Consider the following 20,864-nt stretch of genomic DNA (forward strand, 5'->3'; position numbering starts at 1 on the left):
AAGATAATGACTTTAAAGTTTGTGCAAGATGCAATGGGGACAAAGTGAAAGGAAATTATTTACTTTGAAATCTCCATTTATATGTATCTGGCCAAATGAACAAGATTACAGCCCTTTTGAAAACACCTCCTTGATAAGGTAGTTACCCTTTCAGATGAAGGGAAGCAGCCCAGGTGGGGTGCCAGTGCAGCAGGTGTTGCCTCCATAAAAGAAAATGTAGTGCCTTCAAGAGAAGTCTGAAAGCAGCTACAGGAGCTTGGAACTTGAAACGGGGTGGCTGCAACTGGCTTCTGCAGTGAGTTTAGGAGTTGTCTGGGGAGGGGGTACTCAAATTGCAGCAGAAAGGGTTAATGAAACATTTAGCACCTGTGCTGGAGCTAACAGCTGCACCAAAAGTCAACAGCCAGCCTGCAGGAGCAGTGAACACAATCTAGAGGGAACATTTCTCAGACTAGAAAAAGGTAATGACAGCTTAGGAAGCAACATAGTATGGCCTTTGTACTTAGGCAGTTTATTCTGGACTCCTGGGGATACTAAATGACATATTTTGCTCTGTACAGGAGAAAGGAGATGATGGGTTCATTTGCTATTGACCAGACCTGTGCTTCTCAGCCTTAGCTGTAAATTGAAACCACCAGAGGAACTTTAAGATGCACAGATATCTGGGTCCCACTCCCTAGGAGTCCACTGTGGTTGGCCTGGGATATGGCACGGGCAGTAGGCTGTTAAAGGGGGGTTATCTCCTGTGCAGCCAGGGTGGAGAAATGTTGCTTTAACACACTGTTTCCCACACTTCCCAGGTCCTCTCTTTGAGTTTTGCATTCTATGTGGGTCTGAGATGGGCCTGGCAAGCTAGATGAACCTTCTGGTCAGAAAAGCTGGAAACACTGTTTTTTTAGTGTTTCTCAGAGTATGGGCATGGGAATATACACAGGCTGTGTTAAAATATGCAGATTCCTGGACCTGGCTTCAAAATGTTGAACCAGAACACAACTTCCCAAGTGAGGCTGATGCATTCCTCCCTTCCAGAGCCACTGAACTGGACAAACAAGCACAGACCTTAGTAAACCCCAAAGCATGTGCATGAAGACTCCTCAACTTGGTTTGCACCTGTCACCTCACCGGGGGTTCCCGCAGTCATTCCACTGGTGGCAGCAACCAAAGCAGGAAAGATGAATTCAAAAATAGCACTCATATGCCTCCTGACAGCCTGACTCCTTTTAAAGGGTGAATCCTACCACCCTTACCCAGCACAATGAAGTAAAAACATGTCCCAGTGTCTTGCCAGTGGGTTTCAGCCCCAGGCAAGTTCACTGTGGATTCAGTGTGACCAAAGAAATGACAGCAAAACGTTCTTGGGGTGAAAGGGTTATACCTAACTTTATTTCCAGGTGGCAGGTCAGTCACTAAAGTCCCGTTCACTCAGAGCGAGTCTGCAGGCAGTAAGCAGGTCTCTGCCTCTGGGCCCCTCTGCCTGCACAGTCATCCCTCACAGCCATCCTCTGGGCCTCTCTGCCTGCACAGTCGTCCCACACAGCTGTCCTCTGGGCCTCTCTCCTTGGTGCTGCCACCACTCCAGCCTCTGCTCTGCTCTCCTGCAGCCTTGCAGCCCTGCCACAGGGTCATGCCCAGAGCACTGGGTGGAGCTCTTTTTATAGAGTCAACAGCCATGTATTGCCTACAGGTGTGCAGTGAGCTAGTCAACCAGGGTCAGGTGAGAATCCTGGCCACAGGAACTCTCATTTTATCCACACCCAGATAACATAAAATTGGAGCTAACACAGAAACCACTGGTACTTGCTCTCTCCTTTTCTTAAATTTTATTTTGATATCAGTAATATATAATTACATGAGCAACATTGTGGTTACTAGATTCCTCCCACTATCAAGTTCCCACCACATATCCCATTACAGTCACTGTCCATCAGTAAGATGCTATAGAGTCACTACTTGTCTTCTCCACCACCCCATGTTTGGGGTGGAAATTAGGTCAGCAACCCAAAGTCTAGTACCTCACTAGGCTATACTGCCTTCCCCATGCCCCCCTGTACTTTATGTGTGCTAATCACAATGCCCCTTAGTCCCCTTATCTCTCCCTTCCCACCCACCCTCCCCAGTCCCTTTCCCTTTGGTAACTGTTAGTCCATTCTTGGGTTCTGTGAGTCTGCTGCTGTTTTGTTCCTTCAGTTTTTGCTTTGTTCTTATACTCCACAGATGAGTGAAATCATTTGGTACTCGTCTTTCTCCATCTGACTTATTTCACTGGCCCTCCCTCCTTTTTAAAGACATTTAAAGAGCATGTGGTTGTACATTGTTTGGACCAGCAATGGCCCAACAGAGCTGGACTGTGAGCCAGAAATGAATGCTGCAAGTGTGAGTTTAAATGTTCTAGTAGTCCCATTAAAAGAATAAATGAAACAGGTGAAATTGTTTAATTTAATTTAACTCAAAATATCTGAATGATTATCACTTCAACATGTAACCACATAAAAAGAGTTAATGAAAATATTTTACATCCTTTTTTTCATAGTAAGTCTTCGGACTTGTGTATTTTATACTTCCAGCTCCTCTCCTTGCAGACCAGCCACATTGCATACATGCTCAGTCATCACAGGGGCCATGGCTACTGGCTCCTGTGCCTGCAGGCACAGGCTTAGATCCAGCACCAGCCCCTCCCTGGGCACCTTCTGTGTTGCAATGGGGTGCGGGTGGAGCATGCTCAGTGGTGGGCATCAGTAACAGGCTTAGAATTTAACTGTGCATAGGACAGTCTGTATGTGAATAATTGTATTACTGGCATTTCTTCTCAGCTCCCTCCCTCCCTCCTCCTGCCCTTTTTCCACCTCCTGAAGGAGGCTCTGTGAGACCCACCCTCTCCCATCCAACTCCCACAGTCCCTCCACCCCCTCTGCTTGGAAATGGCCACAGTGACTGCCTAGAGCCTCCTTGGAGACTCTAAGGACCTTAATCAGTTTCACAGCTGGAGGCTAAGTGATCTAGTGCAGCAATTCCTCCTTAAGGGGCTTTGTCTTGGCCTTTCCATTAGGGAAGGACTTTTGCATAAAGTAAAATGTGCTTTGTCTTCACTAGGGCAGACAAAGGATTAAATTACAAGAGCAATAACCTTGCTACTGTATCAGGGGAAGCAATTCTTCACCTCCATCTTGCTCAAGGCTCTGTGGAGTGGCATCGAGTTGTGCCTATGGCTCTTACTGGGAATAAAGTGATCCTTACGTGCACATCCTGGCAGGATGGGACTTTTCAGGTCCAGCAGAGCAGCCCCTTATTTCCTGATAAGGGAAGGAACTAATGCCCTTGCCTGGGCTGGGTAACTCTACTGAGAACCGAGCTCTCTTGACCAACTTCTGCTCATCCCTTTTACCCTGTACTGGCCAAGTCTGTCTTTGGTGCCACCCCTTTCTGAGTGACAGCCCCCCTTCCCGTTCCCCATGTGCCTCCATTTCCAACACAAACACACACACACACGCACACACACAACTCATTCAGCGATGCTGTATCACCACCAGAAGTGCCTGCAAAATGCATTCTACTCCAGGTTCTTGTTAAACTGCTCCAGAAAGGAACAAAGAGTGGTATTAAACACTTCCCACTCCAAATGTATCACCACTGATGCCTGTTCATATATTGGGAGAAACACTTTTGTGACTAGATGAGGGTCATCCTCCTTAAGGTCCCTGAAGCCTGAATCAAAGAACGGGGACCCAGGCTGATTATGGAAGAAGGATGGCAGTGTATGAGAGGATAGGATCCACAGCTTTCTCAGTAACAGATTATGTATCTGTAGCGTTTGCCTTTATAAACGTGGCTCTTCTTAAAGACATTCAATTCCTGCCTAGAAGCCACTTAGCTCTCCCATAACAATACAGCACAAGCCAAACCCAGTTAAAGGTTTGCAGTGGGTTTTATGGTAGTTTTTTTCCTCCTAGACACCTTTTGCTCCCACTCTTCTCCCCGACCTCCCAGCTCTGAGCTGGGATGGGGAAAAGAGAGGAATTGAGGCTTGTATGAAATATTCAGCTTATACTGAAAAATATATTAGGAATGTGAAATCATATTTGTAATATGTCACAACACAGTGGAAAGATGATGCCATGACCTATTGGCCATCTGGTTTGGGGGCATGTTTTCAGGGACTTGTAGGGTCATTGCCCTCCCAGACTTGGGGGGAATAAGGGTCCTTCCTTCCTCTGCACACTCGGCCCCTGCAAGTTGACTGCTGTGTTCTTAGAGATGGAGGCTGAATTCTTGTTACCTGATTCTCTCTAAGGCCTGAAAACAACTGATGGCCACAAACCGCCACGGGTTGGATCAGGATTCACCTGTGACTGCAGCTGTGACAGGTGGGGGTGGGGGTACCCGGAGGTGGCTGGCCCTCCCTGGGGAGCCTGCCATTTCAGGAAACTGGGCCAGGTCCCTCTCACCCTCCTTTCTCCCAACACCAGTGGCACAATACAGGGTGAATGGGCAGGAAGCGTGGGCGTGGTTGTCTTCCACACCAAAGCTTTGTGTCCCTGAGGGAAGCGGAGCGGCCAAGGGGCTGCAAGGAGAGAAACCTGGGGTGGTGGTAAAGGATATTCCCAGCGGGGGAAACTGGAGAGCTTGTCTAACAAGCATTTGTTAACGAATTGATCTGATTACTCAGGACTCTTCTTAGCCAGTACTGGAGCAGAGAGGGACTGCAGTTGCTTTTCATTCTATTTAATTTCTGTTTTCCAAGAATAAATATCAAGGGAGCAGCTTTGATTAAACAAGCCTTTGAAAGGGGGAGAGATTGCCAGGTTTTACAGAAAGCTTTACTGAGTTGCTGGCAAATGGCCACATGACACAATATTTTTAGTCTATGGATATTATCTCCTTGCTAAGTAAGAAACTTCTATTTCCATTAACACAAGCTCATAGGTTCAGGGATAAAGGAAATTAGCCTGGTGCTAAAAGAAAAAAAAAATCAGGATTCCAGGAAATTAGCCTCTTAATAAAAATTAAACAGAAATTCTCCATGTTCCCAGTTCTACAGCTTTCTACTCTTTCTACCTAGTGCTCTGTCTTTTTTCTTTCTTGCTGAGACTGTAGGCAGAATTGGAGATTTCCTACCCAAGTCTAGCATTACCAAATCAAAACAGATTTTTTTAAAGTTTGACAAGATTTTGGTTGTTGTTTTGCCTTTTTGGTTTTGTTTTTAAATTCTTTAAGGTGGGAATACTTCTCAGATGGGAGAGAGACCAGAAGAAAATCTCAATATTTAGTAATTGACAAATATTTTTCAAGCATCTATTATGTGGTAGGCACTGGGGATATAGCAGTGAAGAAAAAGAAGCCCTTTCTCTCATGGATCTTACATTCTAACCAGACAGTAATAGTTGGCGTATACTGGGGGCTCTTTACATGATGGGGCATTATTATTATTAATCCTTGTTGCTCTCACAGCTGGAAAGTGGGAGAAGTAGGCTTCAGATTCAGCAGTCTGGCTCCAGAGCCACCAAACTTGACTCAAGGGCCCCAGTTGGTGACCCTTATAGCCCACATGCGTCAAGAGTCTGCCTTCTCTGTTCCCATCATGTCCTGTGTTTATCCCTCTCAGAGCATCTCTTTCACATCTTCTCTGTACATTCCCACAGTTGACCTTAGTTTTTGGAGAGCAGGCCATATCCTAAGCCCTTCTACTGTTTGGGACCAGTCAGAACTGGGGACCTATCTCCTAGGGCATTTCAAAACACATGTGGAATGGCATCTGGATTAAAGCACATACAGTAAATGCCCCTACCTGCCATTCCATCACATCCAGCTTGGGCTTCTGATCTATGGTTATGTGAGGATTCCTTGAAGGAAAATTTCTGCTCAAAGACACAGAACTGCTCATGGGCAGGCAGCTGCGGCCCAGGTAATGAGCTGCAGTGTTGGTGAGGGGCTTGGGACTTAAGCATCATGCCTTTGGGTGCCCAAAAGGCTTAATCAATTTAGGGGGCTGGGAGAAGGGTGCTTCTTAGCATTACCAAAATATTTCCTCTTTAAATGGGTACGAACCACCTAAGTGACCAGCAAGAAAGACTTAGTGAAATAAACTCTTACAGTGGAATGCCATGCCATCATTAACCAAGCAGTCTATACAGTAAGATTTAAGAATATGGGGAGATACTCAAGCTATAAATGAAAAGAACAAGATATTGTCATTTTGAATAGAACATCATCTCATGTTTTTGGAGGGTGTATGTTCGCATAGAAAAGAAAGAAGGCTGTTCAGGAAAATGATGAGATTTTCAGATGACTAATCTTGAGTTTCTTTTTTATGTTTTTCAGTCTGTCCCAATTTTTATGTAAAAAATATGCTCATTACAACTAGAAAAATGTTATTAAATAATAGACAGAAAGAAAACACTTTAAAGAATGGTTTAAAAACTATGCATTGGCCCCAAAGGAGACTTTGAATCCATATTTCTGTGCATTCACTCTTCTATGAGGAGCTCAGCTGTGATCACAACACAGCAAGTGGCTGGGTTGGTAACCTTGGCTGGTGTTTCCTTTGATTCTAGACTTGACGGGTGTGGCTTTGTTCCAAAACCTTGACTGATCCAGAGATATAGGGCCTCAAGGATAGACCATGCCCGTCCTAGTAGGAAATATTGAAGCTTCTTACCCTACAGCCCTTCAGAACAAGTGGGCATACACACGTAGGCCCCAAGCGTTGCTGTGGCCCTTCATGTTTTGCAGTGTGCACTTGGATTTGATCTCACAACAATACACAGGAACAGTGGGTGGTATCATCTCTAAGTCACAGGCGGGGAAGGGACTTGTCCTAGATCATGTGGTGAGGACCTGAATTTGGATCCAGCTCTTCAGATCCAGGCCTGCCCCCTGCTTCACGGACACCCTCACCGGAGCAAGGAGGCAATCCTGACGGCACCCATGGCTAGTACAGAGGCTGGACACACTGGGCTGGCCCTCGGTGGGCCATGCCAATAAGTCTGTGCTCCTGGCAAAGCACGTGGTGCTGAGCCACTAAGAAAGCTGGGCTGGGCCCTGGGAGCCAAGGAGGACAGACTCTCAGTACCTGAGACGCGGGAAAATTTGACCAGTGGCCATAAACCTGAGATCAGATTTTCAAACAGCCCTTCTGTATCTCCAAGCCAGCTTCCGACTTGGCCCCTAGGCCTGCTAAATTTCATTCTCTCAAACTTGTCCCTCCCCTTTTCTCTTCCATCATTTTCATGAATAATGCTTGTGAACATTTTTGTAGCCCACTATGCCAGGAGCTATTTTAAGGGTACAGATCAGATCATATTTCCTTTAGTGTTGTCCTATTACCTAATGCATGGTAGCTGTGTTTAAACAGCATTGGTTAGAGCCAAGACATAGAGTCAAAGCCAGAAGTTGTCCTGATAAACAGAGCTGAGGGTACAGTGATGGTGTACGGAGCTGGATTCAGAGGCAGGATACCAAATGGGGGCCTTTTGTATGCAGTCCATAACCGCAGCAGGGGCCAGCACCCAGCTGCTCAGATGTGGCCCATAAGGGTCAGAGGCTCAGACTGACTGATCCAGAAGTTTCTTGATTCAGGAACCATTAAGTCTGAGAATTTCCCATTTGGGCCTCATCCTGATGTATCAGGGCATCCCATGGTTCAAGAATATGAAATGGGAAAAGCAAACTTGTCCACCAGGGGAAAATGCATGAGAGCTTCGGGTTACATTCTTTTTCCTTGCTTTTCAGTATTTCCTGACTAATCCCTCAAAGAACTTTAGAATGTCTGCTAATGGGACCCTCTTCTCTACCACAGAATTTGACTTTGAAGCAGGACACAGCAGGTGGGCATTACTAATGACCTTGTTTGAAGTACAGTTGATCTGAAGGTCAAGGAGCAGGCATAGTACAGCCTGAGGGCGGCTAGGCAGGCCTGGAGCATTTTGCTGCCTTACTGCTAAATTCAGAGGATAGTGGGCCCAAAGAGGAATAGGGAATAAGGCAATTATCTGGAAGGCTTCCTTCTGCATCCAAAACCTTCGTTTCTAGAAACAAGAATGAAGGTGGTGAGTGAGCATTCAAAGCCTCTGAAATATTTCCTCAGATGCCCTCCTGGCTGGGCAGAGGTAGCCATCAGAGCTGTGTGCTAACACGGAAGCAGGTGGAGATGAGCAGGCCTCTACCAGGGTAGTGTGAGGTGAAGCCGGGCTTTGAGGATGAAAACACACAGGCCTTGGGTTGACCCAGGTTTGGCTCTCGGCTCTGCCCTGGGTGTACAACCAGGGATAGTTACCTATTCTGTGGGTGCCTCAGTTTCCTCATGTGGGCTGTAATACCACGATTTGAGGACACCGTTGAGGAGCAGTGAAGACATAGTGCGAGCAGCTGCTGGGCGGGATGGTGGCATGAACAATACCCTAGGGTGAGAAATGAGTAAGCAGGTTTTCGAGACAGGAAAGAAGGGGGAACTAGCAGGCCTGATGTGCAGTGTGGAGAGCTGGCTGAAAGGGGACAGACTCTCCCCACACCTCACCTTTTGCTAGCCTGTTCTGCGGTGGTGTCAATCAAACCCAAGTTTGATTCCCTCACTTGTGGTGTTGCCCTTGCAGTTATCATCTCATTGCCGAAGTGAGAGACAGCGAAGGGCTCAAAGCCTCCACAGAGCTCCAGGTGAACATTGTGAACATCAATGATGAAACCCCTCGCTTCACCAGGTAGGCCCGAGGGTGTAGCCTGTGGGAGGCGGGGCCTCCTCAGACACATTTAATACAGACAGAGGGACAGAAGGATGCCCTTAACCTTGGCCTGGAGGAAAAGAGGAGGCCCGATGCCTTCAGTGTCCTTTACCTGGGCCTGTGGACTTCCATCTTCCACCTTTGCTCCCCTGCCCTGCACCCCCACATTCACATGCACCCAGATTATGGATGTGGTAGGGCAGAGAGAGGGCTAGACTTATGCCCTTGGTGTGCAGCTTGCCACTGGGTGCTGAAGAAGGTAGGTATCAGGCAGGTACTTCTCTAACAGAGTGCCCAACACCCATGACGGCAGACTCCTAGAGCACACACCATCAGTCAGGACTCCGTAAAGCCCACTCTTAAACTACCATCCTCTCTAGCTGAGGGGAGGGCTATTTTCTAGGTAGTTAGGGGCCTGCCCACAGCTGGGTGCTCTAAGTTTCTTCCTGCTGTGGTGGATCCACAGAAGACACCAGGCTGCAGCCAGCAGCTCCTGCAGCCTGCAGAGGTGAGGAAGGGAAGGCGACCGGGGGGAGGCAGCCTGTGGGAAGGTGCCCGGCACCAGCCAGGCATAAAGGGAGGTCCAAGCCTGTCACAGATGGGAGCTTAAAAGGGGGAGATGGGATGCTGAAGACCTTGGCAAACAGCCTGGCTTCCTGGTCCCAAGGCATTGTTTGCCCCAGTCCTGAGGTGAGCCTGGGAGCCAGCCACAGGAAACTGGCAAAACTACCTGCCTGGGGCTTGACCATATCAGGGCAGTGACGGCTATGCATAAATTCAGCTCAGGAGGCTCCACCAACAAAAAGCCACTGAGCCCAGAACTCTGCAGAATACTTGCTAAAGAATTCTGAGACTCAGAGGAATTAAGCCTACCCCAGTCACAGGCTAACCTGCTGTCCTCGACAAAACCACAGTTCTGAAATGCTGGATGTTAACACGGTCTACAGCCTCGTAGCTGGGTGCCAGCAGATACTCTCGTGTGTAATGCTTTCCGTCAACGCCTGTGGCCAGGGTAAGCTCAGAAGGATGACATGGTACATTTCTGCTGATGGTTCCTCTAGGAACAGAGTACGGGCGGTTTATAAATAGCTGTGACAGGCCAGCCTCAATTTGGACTCAAGTACTGGCCAACACAGCAATTCGGATTTATCAGTAACCCCCAGAGAAGGCAATGGCTGTGGGGTGGGAGCACATGTGCTCTGCAGTGCCCTCCCCATACCCACGGCCTGTGAGGTGGGGGCAGGTGAGTGGGGAAAATAAGTTCTCCCAAGGGGCAGAACTTGTAGATCATCTGGTTTGGATTGCATCTTCCAAAGTAAAAGCAATTGGCCTCTGCAGAAAGAGAATGTGACCTTGGTTGGTGGGTGGGGCTCCCACAGATCCATCCAGAACCCTGCTTCTCATGTTTGGTTTCAGAAATGAACCTGTTAGTCTCCATCCTAGTCAGAGAGCATGACCTATGTGACTGTCTAATGTTTTTTTTTTTAAATTCAGTCTGAGTTCAGCACTCTATGGATGTTGGTAGGTGTGAGTCTTGGAAAGCCTGTTCTCTGCAGGGATCTGGGATAGGATATGGCTACCCTGACTTGGCCCAGGCCATGCACTCAGTCAGCCTCGAATCTCAGCCTTCCGGTTTGGATAGTTGGCTCAGTTTCAAGCTAGGTGCTGAGTCTGAGGGCTTTCAGAGTTCCCTTGAATCATGATCCTTCCTTCCCTACAAATCAGTGCTAGGACTAACCATAAATTACTTAATTTGGGATTAACAAAATTAAACCTTCAAACTGAACTAAGTATACTGAGTTTGAGTGTGAAATAGAAAAGTAAAATGTGGAAACAACTCCTCCATAGTTACTATTTGGTCCTACTATTTACTATTAAGATCCCGCAGTTCATATAACCGAAGCAAGTATGATTTCCGCTGTTGAAAAATCTCTCACCATTTTATCCCTGGGTGGTGATAGACCTCTGAATGCTTTATGAACTCTTACATACACTCTAGGATTCTGCTATTATTTAAGTTGAGCACTTTATTATAAAAGTACACTACTCATATTCACACCCAGCATAGCAAATGCAATGCCTTCTATTTTTGCAGAGCATTTCAGTTCAGAGTTGGGCAGCTAGATCATCCCTAACCCCACTTCTGCCCATTGTATGTCCATGGCTCCTTTATCATGTATTAATTGACCTGGGCTCTTTAGGCTGTTCCCTTGGTCTATGGGTCTGTTCTTGTGCCAGCACCAAACTGTCTTGATTACTGTGGCTTTGTAGTAGAGCTTGAAGTCAGGGAGCATAAACCCCACAGCTTTATTCTTTCTGCTCAGGATTGCTTTGGCAATTCAAGGTCTTTTGTGGTTCTATGTGAATTTCAGAACTATTTGCTCTAGTTCGTTGAAGAATGCTGTTGGTATTTTGATAGGGATTGCATTGAATCTGTAGATTGCTTTAGGCGGGATGGCCATTTTGACAGTATTAATTCTTCCTATCCATGAGCACGGGATGTGTTTCCATTTATTGGTATCTTCTTTAATTTCTCTCATGAGTGTCTTGTAGTTTTCAGAGTATAGGTCTTTCACTTCCTTGGTTAGGTTTATTCCTAGGTATTTTATTCTTTCTGATGCATTTGTGAATGGAATTGTTTTCCTTATTTCTCTTTCTGCTAGTTCATCGTTAGTGTATAGGAATGCAACAGATTTCTGTGTATTAATTTTGTATCCTACAACTTTGCTGAATTCAAATATTAGATCTAGTAGTTTTGGAGTGGATTCTTTAGGCTTTAAATATCATGTCATCTGCAAACAGGGACAGTTTAACTTCTTCTTTACCAATCTGGAAGGCTTTTATTTCTTTGTGTTGTCTGATTGCCATGGCTACGACCTCCAGAACCATGTTGAATAGAAGTGGAGAGAGTGGGCATACTTGCCTTGTTCCCAATCTTAAGGGAAAATCTTTCAGCTTCTCGCTATTAAGTATAATGTTGGCTGTGGGTTTATCATATATGGCCTTTATTATGTTGAGGTACTTGCCCTCTATTCCCATTTTGCTGAGAGTTTTTATCATGAATGGATGTTGAATTTTGTCAAATGCTTTTTCAGCATCTATGGAGATGATCGTGTGGCTTTTGTCCTCCTTTTTGTTGATGTGGTGGATGATGTTGATGGATTTTCTAATATGGTACCATCCTTGCATCCTCAGAATAAATCCTACTTGATAATCATGGATGATCTTTTTAATGTATTTTTGAATTCGGTTTGCTAATATTTTGTTGAGTATTTTTGCATCTATGTTCATCAGAGATAATGGTCTGTAATTTTCTTTTTTTGTGGTGTCTTTGCCTGATTTTGGTATTATAATGATGCTGGCCTCATAGAATGAGTTTGGTAGTATTCCCTCTTCTTCCACTTTTTGGAAAGCTTTAAGGAGGATGGGTATTAGGTCTTCACTAAATGTTTGATAAAATTCAGCAGTGAAGCCATCTCATCTAGGTATTTTGTTCTTAGGTAGTTTTTTGATTACCAATTCAATTTCATTGTTGATAATGGGTCTATTCAGATTTTCTGTTTCTTTCTGGGTTAGCCTTGGAAGGTTGTATTTTTCTAGAAAGTTGTCCATTTCTTCTAGATTATCCAGTTTGTTAGCATATAATTAATTTTTCATAGTATTCTCTAATAAGTTTTTGTGGTGTCCATAGTGATTTTTCCTTTCTCATTTCTGATTCTGTTTATGTGTATAGACTCTCTTTTTTTCCTGATAAGTCTGGCTAGGGGTTTATCTATTTTGTTTATTTTCTTGAAGAACCAGTTCCTTCTTTCTTTGATTCTTTTTATTGTTTTATTCTTCTCAATTTTATTTATTTCTGCTCTAATCTTTTTTATGTCCCTCGTTCTACTGACTTTGGGCCTCATTTGTTCTTCTTTTACTAGTTTCGTTAATTGTGAGTTTAGACTGTTCATTTGGGATTGTTCTTCTTTCCTGAGGTAGGCCTGTATTGCAATATACTTCCCTCCTAGCACAGCCTTTGCTGCATCCCACAGATTTTGCAGTGTTGAATTATTGTTGTCATTTGTCTCTCTATATTGTTTGACCTCTGTTTTTATTTGGTCATTGATCCATTGGTTATTTAGGAGCATGTTGTGAAGCCTCGATGCGTTTTTGGGATTTTTCATTTTTTGTGTGTAATTTATTTCTAGTTTCATACCTTTGTGGTCTGAGAAGCTGGTTGGTACAATTTCAATCTTTTTGAATTTACCAAGGCTCTTTTTCTGGCCTAATATATGATCTTTTCTTGAAAATGTTCCATGTGTGCTTGAGAAGAATGTGTATCCTGCTGCTTTTGGGTGTACAGTTTTGTAGATGTCTGTTAGGTCCATCTGTTCTAATGTGTTGTTCAGTACTTCTGTCTTCTTACTTATTTTCTGTCTGGTGGATCTGTCCTTTGGAGTGAGTGAAGTGTTGAAGTCTCCTAGAATAAATGAATTGCATTTTATTTCCCCTTTTAATTCTGTTAGTATTTGTTTCACATACATTGGTGCTCCTGTGTTGGTTGCATAGATATTTATAATGGTTATATCTACTTGTTGGATTGACCACTTTATCATTATGTAATGTCCGTCTTTGTCTCTTGTGATTTTCTATGTTTTGAAGTCTATTTTGTCTGATACAAGTACTGCAAATGCCTGCTTTTTTCTCTCTATTAGTTGAATGAAATATCTTTTCCCATCCCTTCACTATTAGTCTGTTTATGTCTGGGTTTGAAGTGAGTCTCTTGCAGGCAGCATATAGACAGGTCTTGTTTTTTTATCCATTCAGTGACTCTATGTCTTTTGATTGGTGCATTCAGATAATTTACATTTAGGGTGATAATCAGTAGGTATGTACTTATTGCCATTGCAGGCTTTAGATTCGTGGTTACCAAAGGTTCAAGGGTAACTTCCTTACTATCTAAGAGTCTAACTTTAACTCACTTAGTATACTATTACAAACACAATCTTAGAGTCTAACTTAACTCAGTCAGTATGCTATTACAAACACAATCTAAAGGTTCTTTTTTTTTCTCCTCCATTCTTTATATATTAGGTATCATATTCTGTTCTCTTTGTCTGTTCCTTGATTGACTTTGGGTGTAGTTGATTTAATTTTGCATTTGTTTAGTAATTAACTCTTCTACTTTCTTTACTGTGGTTTTATTACCTCTGGTGACAGTTACTTAGCCTAAGGAACACTTCCATCTATAGCCATCCCTCAAAATACACTGTAGAGATGGTTTGCGGGAGGTAAATTCTCTCAGCTTTTGCTTATCTGGAAATTGTTTAATCCCTCCTTCAAATTTAAATGATAATCTTTCCAGATAGAGTATTCTTGGTTTGAGGCTCTTCTGCTTCATTGAATTAAATATATCATGCCACTCCCTTCTGGCCTGTAAGGTTTCTGCTGAGCAGTCTGATGATAGCCTGATGGGTTTTCCTTTGTATGTGATCTTATTTCTCTCTCTGGCTGCTTTTAAAAGTCTGTCTTTATCCTCAATCTTTGCCATTTTAATTATTATATGTCTTGGTGTTGTCTTCCTTGGGTCTCTTGTGTTGGGAGCTCTGTGGATCTCCATGGCCAGAGAGACTATCTCCTTCCCCAGATGGGGAATTTTTCAGTAATTACCTCCTCAAAGACACTTTCTATCCCTTTTTCTCTCTCTTCTTCTTCTGGTACCACTATAATATGGATATTGTTACTTTTAGATTGGTCACACAGTTCTCTCAATATTCTTTCATTCCTAGAGATCATTTTCTCTCTCTCTACCTCAGATACTTTGTATTCCTCTTCTCTAATTTCTGTTTTATTTATGGTCTCCTCCACTGTACCTAATCTGCTTTTAAAACCCTCCATTAAGTTCCTTAACAATTGGATTACCACCCTAAATTCATTCCTGAGTTCTTGAATATTTTTCTGTACCTCAAGGGGCATGTTTATTATTTTTATTTTGAAATCTCTTTCAGGAAGATTGATTAGTTCAGTCTCACTTGATCCTTTTTCTGGTGTTTGTGGTATTTTATTTTGAACCAGGTTCATACCGTTTCTTATCCTCCTGTGGGTGAGCTGGGATGGGGAAGGGCTTGGATCCTTTGATGTTTCATATTTGTATATGGCACCCTCTAGTGCCCAGAAACTCTACTCTCTGGAGCTACTCAGCCCCTGGAGCAATGTCGGGGGTTGCAGGGGAGTGGTGTTGGTGCCTGAGGGGAGGAGAGAGCTGTTTCCTGCCTCCTGGCTGCTATGCCTGTCTCCACGGCCTGAACCAGTAGGCCAAACATACAGATGTAAGCCTCTATGCTTTGTATTTGTAGCTGCTGTAGTTGGCTTCCCTCTGACTGGCCTGACACCAGAGCAGGAGTTGCCAACTTGCAAGCCAGGTGCAAGCTGTCTGGGAGGAAGGTGCAGCAGGCTGCGTATCATGGTGGGGGGCCTTGGAGCTGCCTAGTTAGCCAGGGGGATGGAGCACCTAAAGCTCCTGAAAGTTCCCAAACTTCTGGGCAGACTGCACCCAGACAATTTTGTCTACCTGTCCTTTCTCCTGAGCAGTAAGCTCTGTGCAATCCTTGCCCCTTTAGCAGCCCTCTCACTGATAGGAAGTCTCTCAGACTCCCTGCCCAGAGCAGCTGGATGTGGATCCCTGTTTTCCACAAGCAGCTGGAATCTCACTCTCTCCAGGTATTCTGCCTGTCTTAGCTTTCCAACCCCACTAATCACAAGAGCACCATGCAATGTAGGTTCTTGCTCCCAGAGCAGATCTCCAGGGCTGGGTGTTTAGCAGTCCCAGGCCTCCACTCCCTCACCATTTCATTTCCCTTCCTCCTGCAAGTGTCCTGGGGTGGTGGAAGGGCTTGGATCCTGCCAGGTCACGGCTTTGGTACGTGATCCTGTTCCATGAGGTCTACTCTTTTCTCCAGGTATATGCAGTCTGGCACAGCCCTCTTTCCTGTTGCTTTTTCAGGATTAGTTGTATTAATTATATTTTCATATTATGTGTGATTTTAGGAGGAGGTCTCTGCCTAACCTCTCATGCCACCATCTTTAATTCCTCTCCAGGGTAGTACCTTTATGTTTCATTCATATGTGGGTCTTGGATCCTCAGACCAAATAAACTAAAAATTTGATCTTCTACCAGGCTTGGTATCAGGTCAGCCAAGGAGAGAATGTTGTACCCAAATAGCTGTGTATTTACTGATAGCCTGACCCTTCGCCTACTGGGGACCTGATTTCCTGGGGTGCCCAGTATGCACCAGATGAGCCTCTGGAAGTGCAACTGCCATCTGGGGCTGGGTGCTTCCTGTGGGGGGCCCTCCTGTGTGCTGTAGGATGTTCAGTCCCATCCCTGGCCACTACTCATGTGATGCCATAGCAGCCCCCTTCCCTAGTTGTGACACAATGGTGGTCTCCAGTGGTCCAGAGCAGACCTGGAATCTAGCATGCCCAGGGAGCCTGTTAGAAATACAGAGGCTTCTCCTGGAGGAGCAGGGACAAGGCTGTGAGGCGTGGGGTCTTAGTGGGCTCCTTGTTGGAAGTTAACAGAACCCACCCAAAGTAACTGAAAAATATATATAGCATGTTAGAAATGGGGCCCTCACACAACGGACAGGGCTTCATCCAGCCTGGGGACCTGGGGCTGCCTCCCCCTCTTCTCTAGCTCCAGTTTTGGACCCAACCCCCTCTGTCTCCTTGGCCCCACCCTACTTTGTCTATTCCTGGACCCTTCAGTGAGAGGCAGCACAGATTCCCTGAGAAGGGGACATGTCAGGTAAGTAAATGGATTAAAGGGCAATTTCAGTGGGATGCTGTCTGGGGACAGGCTCAGAGCAGTGGGGTGGCCTCTCAGCCTGACCAAGATTACTGTCCCCTGATGATGGAATGTACCTACAGGATGTCACCTGAAGAATGGGGCAGGGGGACAAGCCCATGACCGAGGGAGGAGGCCCTGGTTGGGGAGGGCCTGGGTCCAGCCTTTCTCTACCTGCTTCTGACTCTGGCTTGAGGTTTCCTCTCCTCCCCTCTCCTTCCTCTGGTCCTACTTCCCTATAGTGATGAGGAGACAGAACTGCAGAAACATTTTGAGCTCACGAAATGAATGTAATCATTTAGATCTGAGGCATAGTAGTTCCCACGTAAACAAGATCCCACATGGGAAAGTCCAAACTTAGGAAACTGGTAAATTAGAGGTGACTACTGGTCCCACTGAAATGACTTTCCCTTAGCAAAAGTACCCCCTGCAGGGTTATTGTAAGCAGTAAGTCTCCTTTGGTGCATTCAAAATTATTCAGTTTACCCACGTTGTGCAGTTAAACTTGGAACCTATGTTTTAGAATGGGCCTTTTCCAAAGGCCACAGAGGTCTGAAGATGTGTCAGTTGGCAGTATGGGGTTATCTTGTAAGAAGTCATCCTTGGAGGTTAGTGCACTGACCTTGGCTTTTGCTGGGGGGCTCATTTCTCTGTTCAAAGAGCTGACCTCATGATTAATGCAACTCAGAAAGACACACAAGTTCTGGATGTAAGTTCTGCCTCCTCAGGCCAGAAACAAAACAAAACAAAGAAAAAACAAGGGTGAAATAAAAAGTAAGCAGAGACACCGGAATAGAGAAGGTTTACATTTATTTAGCTTCTGGTGGAAGCCACAGGATGGGAGTCAGGAATCTGTAGTTCTGGACAGTGTGTCCAGATGAATTTTTTAAATAATTCAGGGAGCTTTTGCACAAGAACTAGAAGGAGAGAAGATGGCTGATAGGCCAACTGTCCTTATTTTAAAAGATGTTAATGCTGAGACTGATCTGAAATGGCACCAGGCGTGTGTGGTGTCAGAGACTGTGGCTGATGTAAACCGTTGCAGTAACAGCATGGCACTTCCTCTGTAGCCACAGGGATATGATCTTTGGAAATAACAAATGCCAGTCTCCCCTCCTTTCAGCTGCCAAGTTTGCCCTCTGAGCATGTTGATGCAATGTCAAGAGCTCAGCACTGTATTTAGTACTAACCAAAATACCCAACCTCCCAAACTCCAACCCCTCATGCCCCTGAAAATCAGCTGTGTCTGCTGTATTTCTGTTCCAGCCCAATTCGAGCATACAAGATTCCTGAGGAGCTGAGGCCAGGAACCATTGTGGCCAATATCACAGCTGAGGACCCTGATGATAGAGGTTTTACCAGCTTCCTCCTCTACAGCATCACTACTGTCAACAGCTATTTCATGATCAATCAGTGTAAGTCACACACACACACACACACACACACACACACACACACACACACACACACACACACACACACACACACACACTATGTGCATCATTTAGTTCAGCCATTTGGATTGCTTTACAAATATTTCATCTGTCTCCTGGCCTGGGTCATACCTTTCTGCCTAGAGCGTGGAAAGTTACCAGGGTAATAGGTGCATTAAAAGCAGCTGGCATAGGGGTTGGGGGAAACTGAACAGGGCCCTATGTCAACAGCTGTATCACTTCTTCACCTTTGAGGCAGGGGGTAGCTCAGGATGTGTGGGGTTCTCTATCCTGAGGGTACCCCAAAGCCTTTTGAAGAGAAAATTGATACCAGCACTGTCCAAAACAGTGTGGGAGGCCACATACATAATTTTAAAGTCTTGAGTGGCCACATTTTTAAAAAGTATAAAGAAACAGGTGAAATAGATTTTAGTAAGGCATTTCATTTAAACCAGCCTACCCTAAATATTATCATTTTCACATGTGATCACTATTTTTAAGTTATTAATGAGGTATTTTACATGATCATTTATTGCATCAAGTCTTGAAAGTTTGATGTGTATTTGATACTCTCCACAGGTCTCAGTTTGGACTAGCCACATTTCAAATGCTAAATAGCCACATTGCTAGAGGTTACTGGACTGGACTGCACCAATCTAGATGAATCTGCTGGTTTGATGGGAATTATTTTTCCCATCTATGTATCTCGCTACAGAGAAGAGGAGTTTCCGCCTCCTGTGACAGCCGTATTACTGGGGCTTAGTACCTACCGGCGCTGTGCTGAGTGATCCACACACATTCTGGCTTAAGTACTCAGCACAGCAGCCCAGTGAGCTGTCATAATCCACATTTTACAGATGAGGAAACTGAGGCTTAGAGAGAGACTCAGACAGGTCAAGCATCTTGTCCAAGGTCTCACAGCTTGTAGGCGTGAAGCAGATACAAACCAAAGCCACTGGCCCCAGAGGCTGTCCTCTTCACCACCACTGGATGTCACCCCTAAGTCTCCATCTCATCAACAGAAAGAACATCACTTTATAGAATGATTTTGGGGAGGCCAGCATTGCACTAGCCTAGAAAGGCTATGTGGTATTTACCTTGTAGGCGTTAGGGTGAAAAATATCCATTCTCAGGAAAGGCAATAACTATGTTCTATGTCTGAAAACTTCCTAGTGTCCTGTCATCAAGGACCTCAGTTTGCAGATAGTACATAGATGGACACCCATAGTTTGGAGCTCTGTTCACTCTGGTATTGCAAACTCAGCTTTTAACAAATAAAATGATTTTGGTTTTTTTTTTTTTGAGCGTATTTACTAAGACTCTGGTTGTAAGTAACAGAAACTAAGGCAAATCAAACCAACAAAAGAAAAAAGGAGGTAGGGACACCTATCAACAGGTTACTGGGTATTTCATGAGAAAGAGTGGAATAGTCAGGGCACAGGAAGGGCAGGAGCCTGCACCACTCCAGCCACCACGGCAGCTGGAGTCCTGGCCTCTTAGCTGTGGCTCCACTATTTACCTGACTTGTGTCTCTCAGTTACAAGTTGTACAGGAAGGGAACCCAGTGTGTCAGGCTGGAGTCAGCTGTCTACCAGTCCAGTCCACCATCAGCAGGGACTGCTGCTGGAGCCCAACCCTGAATTTAGAGGAGCAAAATTCCAAAAGGGTCAGGTGAGACACTCCAGGCAATGTCCAATGCAGGAACTCAGATGCATTTTTAAAATGTGTTTGTGTAGAGGTTCTTCTCTGGGTGAGCCAGTCTTCATACCAGGATGCACCTTTCAAATTCACTCTAAGTCTCCATCTGCCTTTACTCTTCGTTGCTCTTCAGAGAGTCATATTCCAACCTTTGCCTTCTTAGTGACTGGTACCATCCAAGTGGCACGCAGGCTGGACCGAGATGCAGGTGAATTAAGACAAAACCCCACCATTTCTCTGGAAGTCCTGGTGAAGGATAGACCCTTTGGGGGTCAGGAGAATCGCGTGCAGATAACCTTCATTGTGGAAGACATTAATGACAATCCTGCCGCCTGCTCCACGTTCACCTTCAGGTATTCACATTAGGATGCACACTTTGCCCCTGTGGTGGTCCCCCACCCTTTGGCTTCTCTGGGTTATTCTCAGGAGGAACTGAAGACTTACAGGCACTTGAGACATGGCTCAATAAAATAAGTGGGTTTGAAGTGTCCAGTGTAGCTTATAGGTTTGGCTTTCATCATCCTTTTCTCTCCCCTCTCATTTTCTTTCCTCGTTGTTGTCTCCCTTCTCCACTTTCTTACTCTGTTAAAAAATATTTTCATTTTGCTCTCTTCTGTAATGTACTCATCTCCATTGGTGAAAAGTACCATGGGGACTTGTTAGATCCTCTCTGGACTGTACCTTTTCTTTATTTATTGCCACTGGTGGCAAGACGGCGCTGTTGGTTAGCAGCTATAATAGATACTTGAGACTTCGGATTAGTAACTAGGAGCTCCCAGAGAAACACACCACAGGTAATACGAATAAATCAAACCAAGTGTTTACTTAAAGCATCTAATTCACTTTACACAATTTAATTGCATGTGAACAGAAGACAACATTAAAGGGAAAAAAATGCAGATACAAGTGGGAAACAAGTTATTTTGCATATTTTGACCTGTTCTTTGTCCCCCAATCTAGACACTGTTATTTTTAAATAAAGTCCCTTGTGATTCTGGGTTAGTACGCCTTTTTGAAAATAATACTTTCAACTAACAATTTTGTTTAAATGCCACAAGATTACTAACTCCCCAGGTTATCTTTATCTCTGTGATTTCTTAATAGCTGGTTCCAGTTTCTTGAGAGTCTGGGTGTAGTTTCTCCTGGGGCAGGGAGGGCACCTGTGCCCTGACCCTGGCTGAGAGAGCGCCCTGC

General features: G+C 44.9%; 1 protein-coding gene across 1 annotated transcript in view; it reads left to right on the plus strand.

Annotated features, from left to right (window-relative positions):
* CDHR3 (cadherin related family member 3) overlaps nucleotides 1-20,864 on the plus strand; it is a 76,640-nt gene that overhangs the window by 22,586 nt on the left and 33,190 nt on the right. Inside the window, exons 5-8 of the mRNA XM_037003614.2 lie at nucleotides 7,726-7,820; nucleotides 8,586-8,690; nucleotides 17,806-17,954; nucleotides 19,834-20,023. Of these exons, the coding sequence (XP_036859509.2) occupies nucleotides 7,726-7,820; nucleotides 8,586-8,690; nucleotides 17,806-17,954; nucleotides 19,834-20,023 (539 nt within the window). The remainder of the gene's footprint in view (nucleotides 1-7,725; nucleotides 7,821-8,585; nucleotides 8,691-17,805; nucleotides 17,955-19,833; nucleotides 20,024-20,864) is intronic.

The sequence above is a fragment of the Manis javanica genome, chromosome 6 (genome assembly GCF_040802235.1).
Source record: "Manis javanica isolate MJ-LG chromosome 6, MJ_LKY, whole genome shotgun sequence".
NCBI classification, from domain to species: Eukaryota; Metazoa; Chordata; class Mammalia; order Pholidota; family Manidae; genus Manis; species Manis javanica.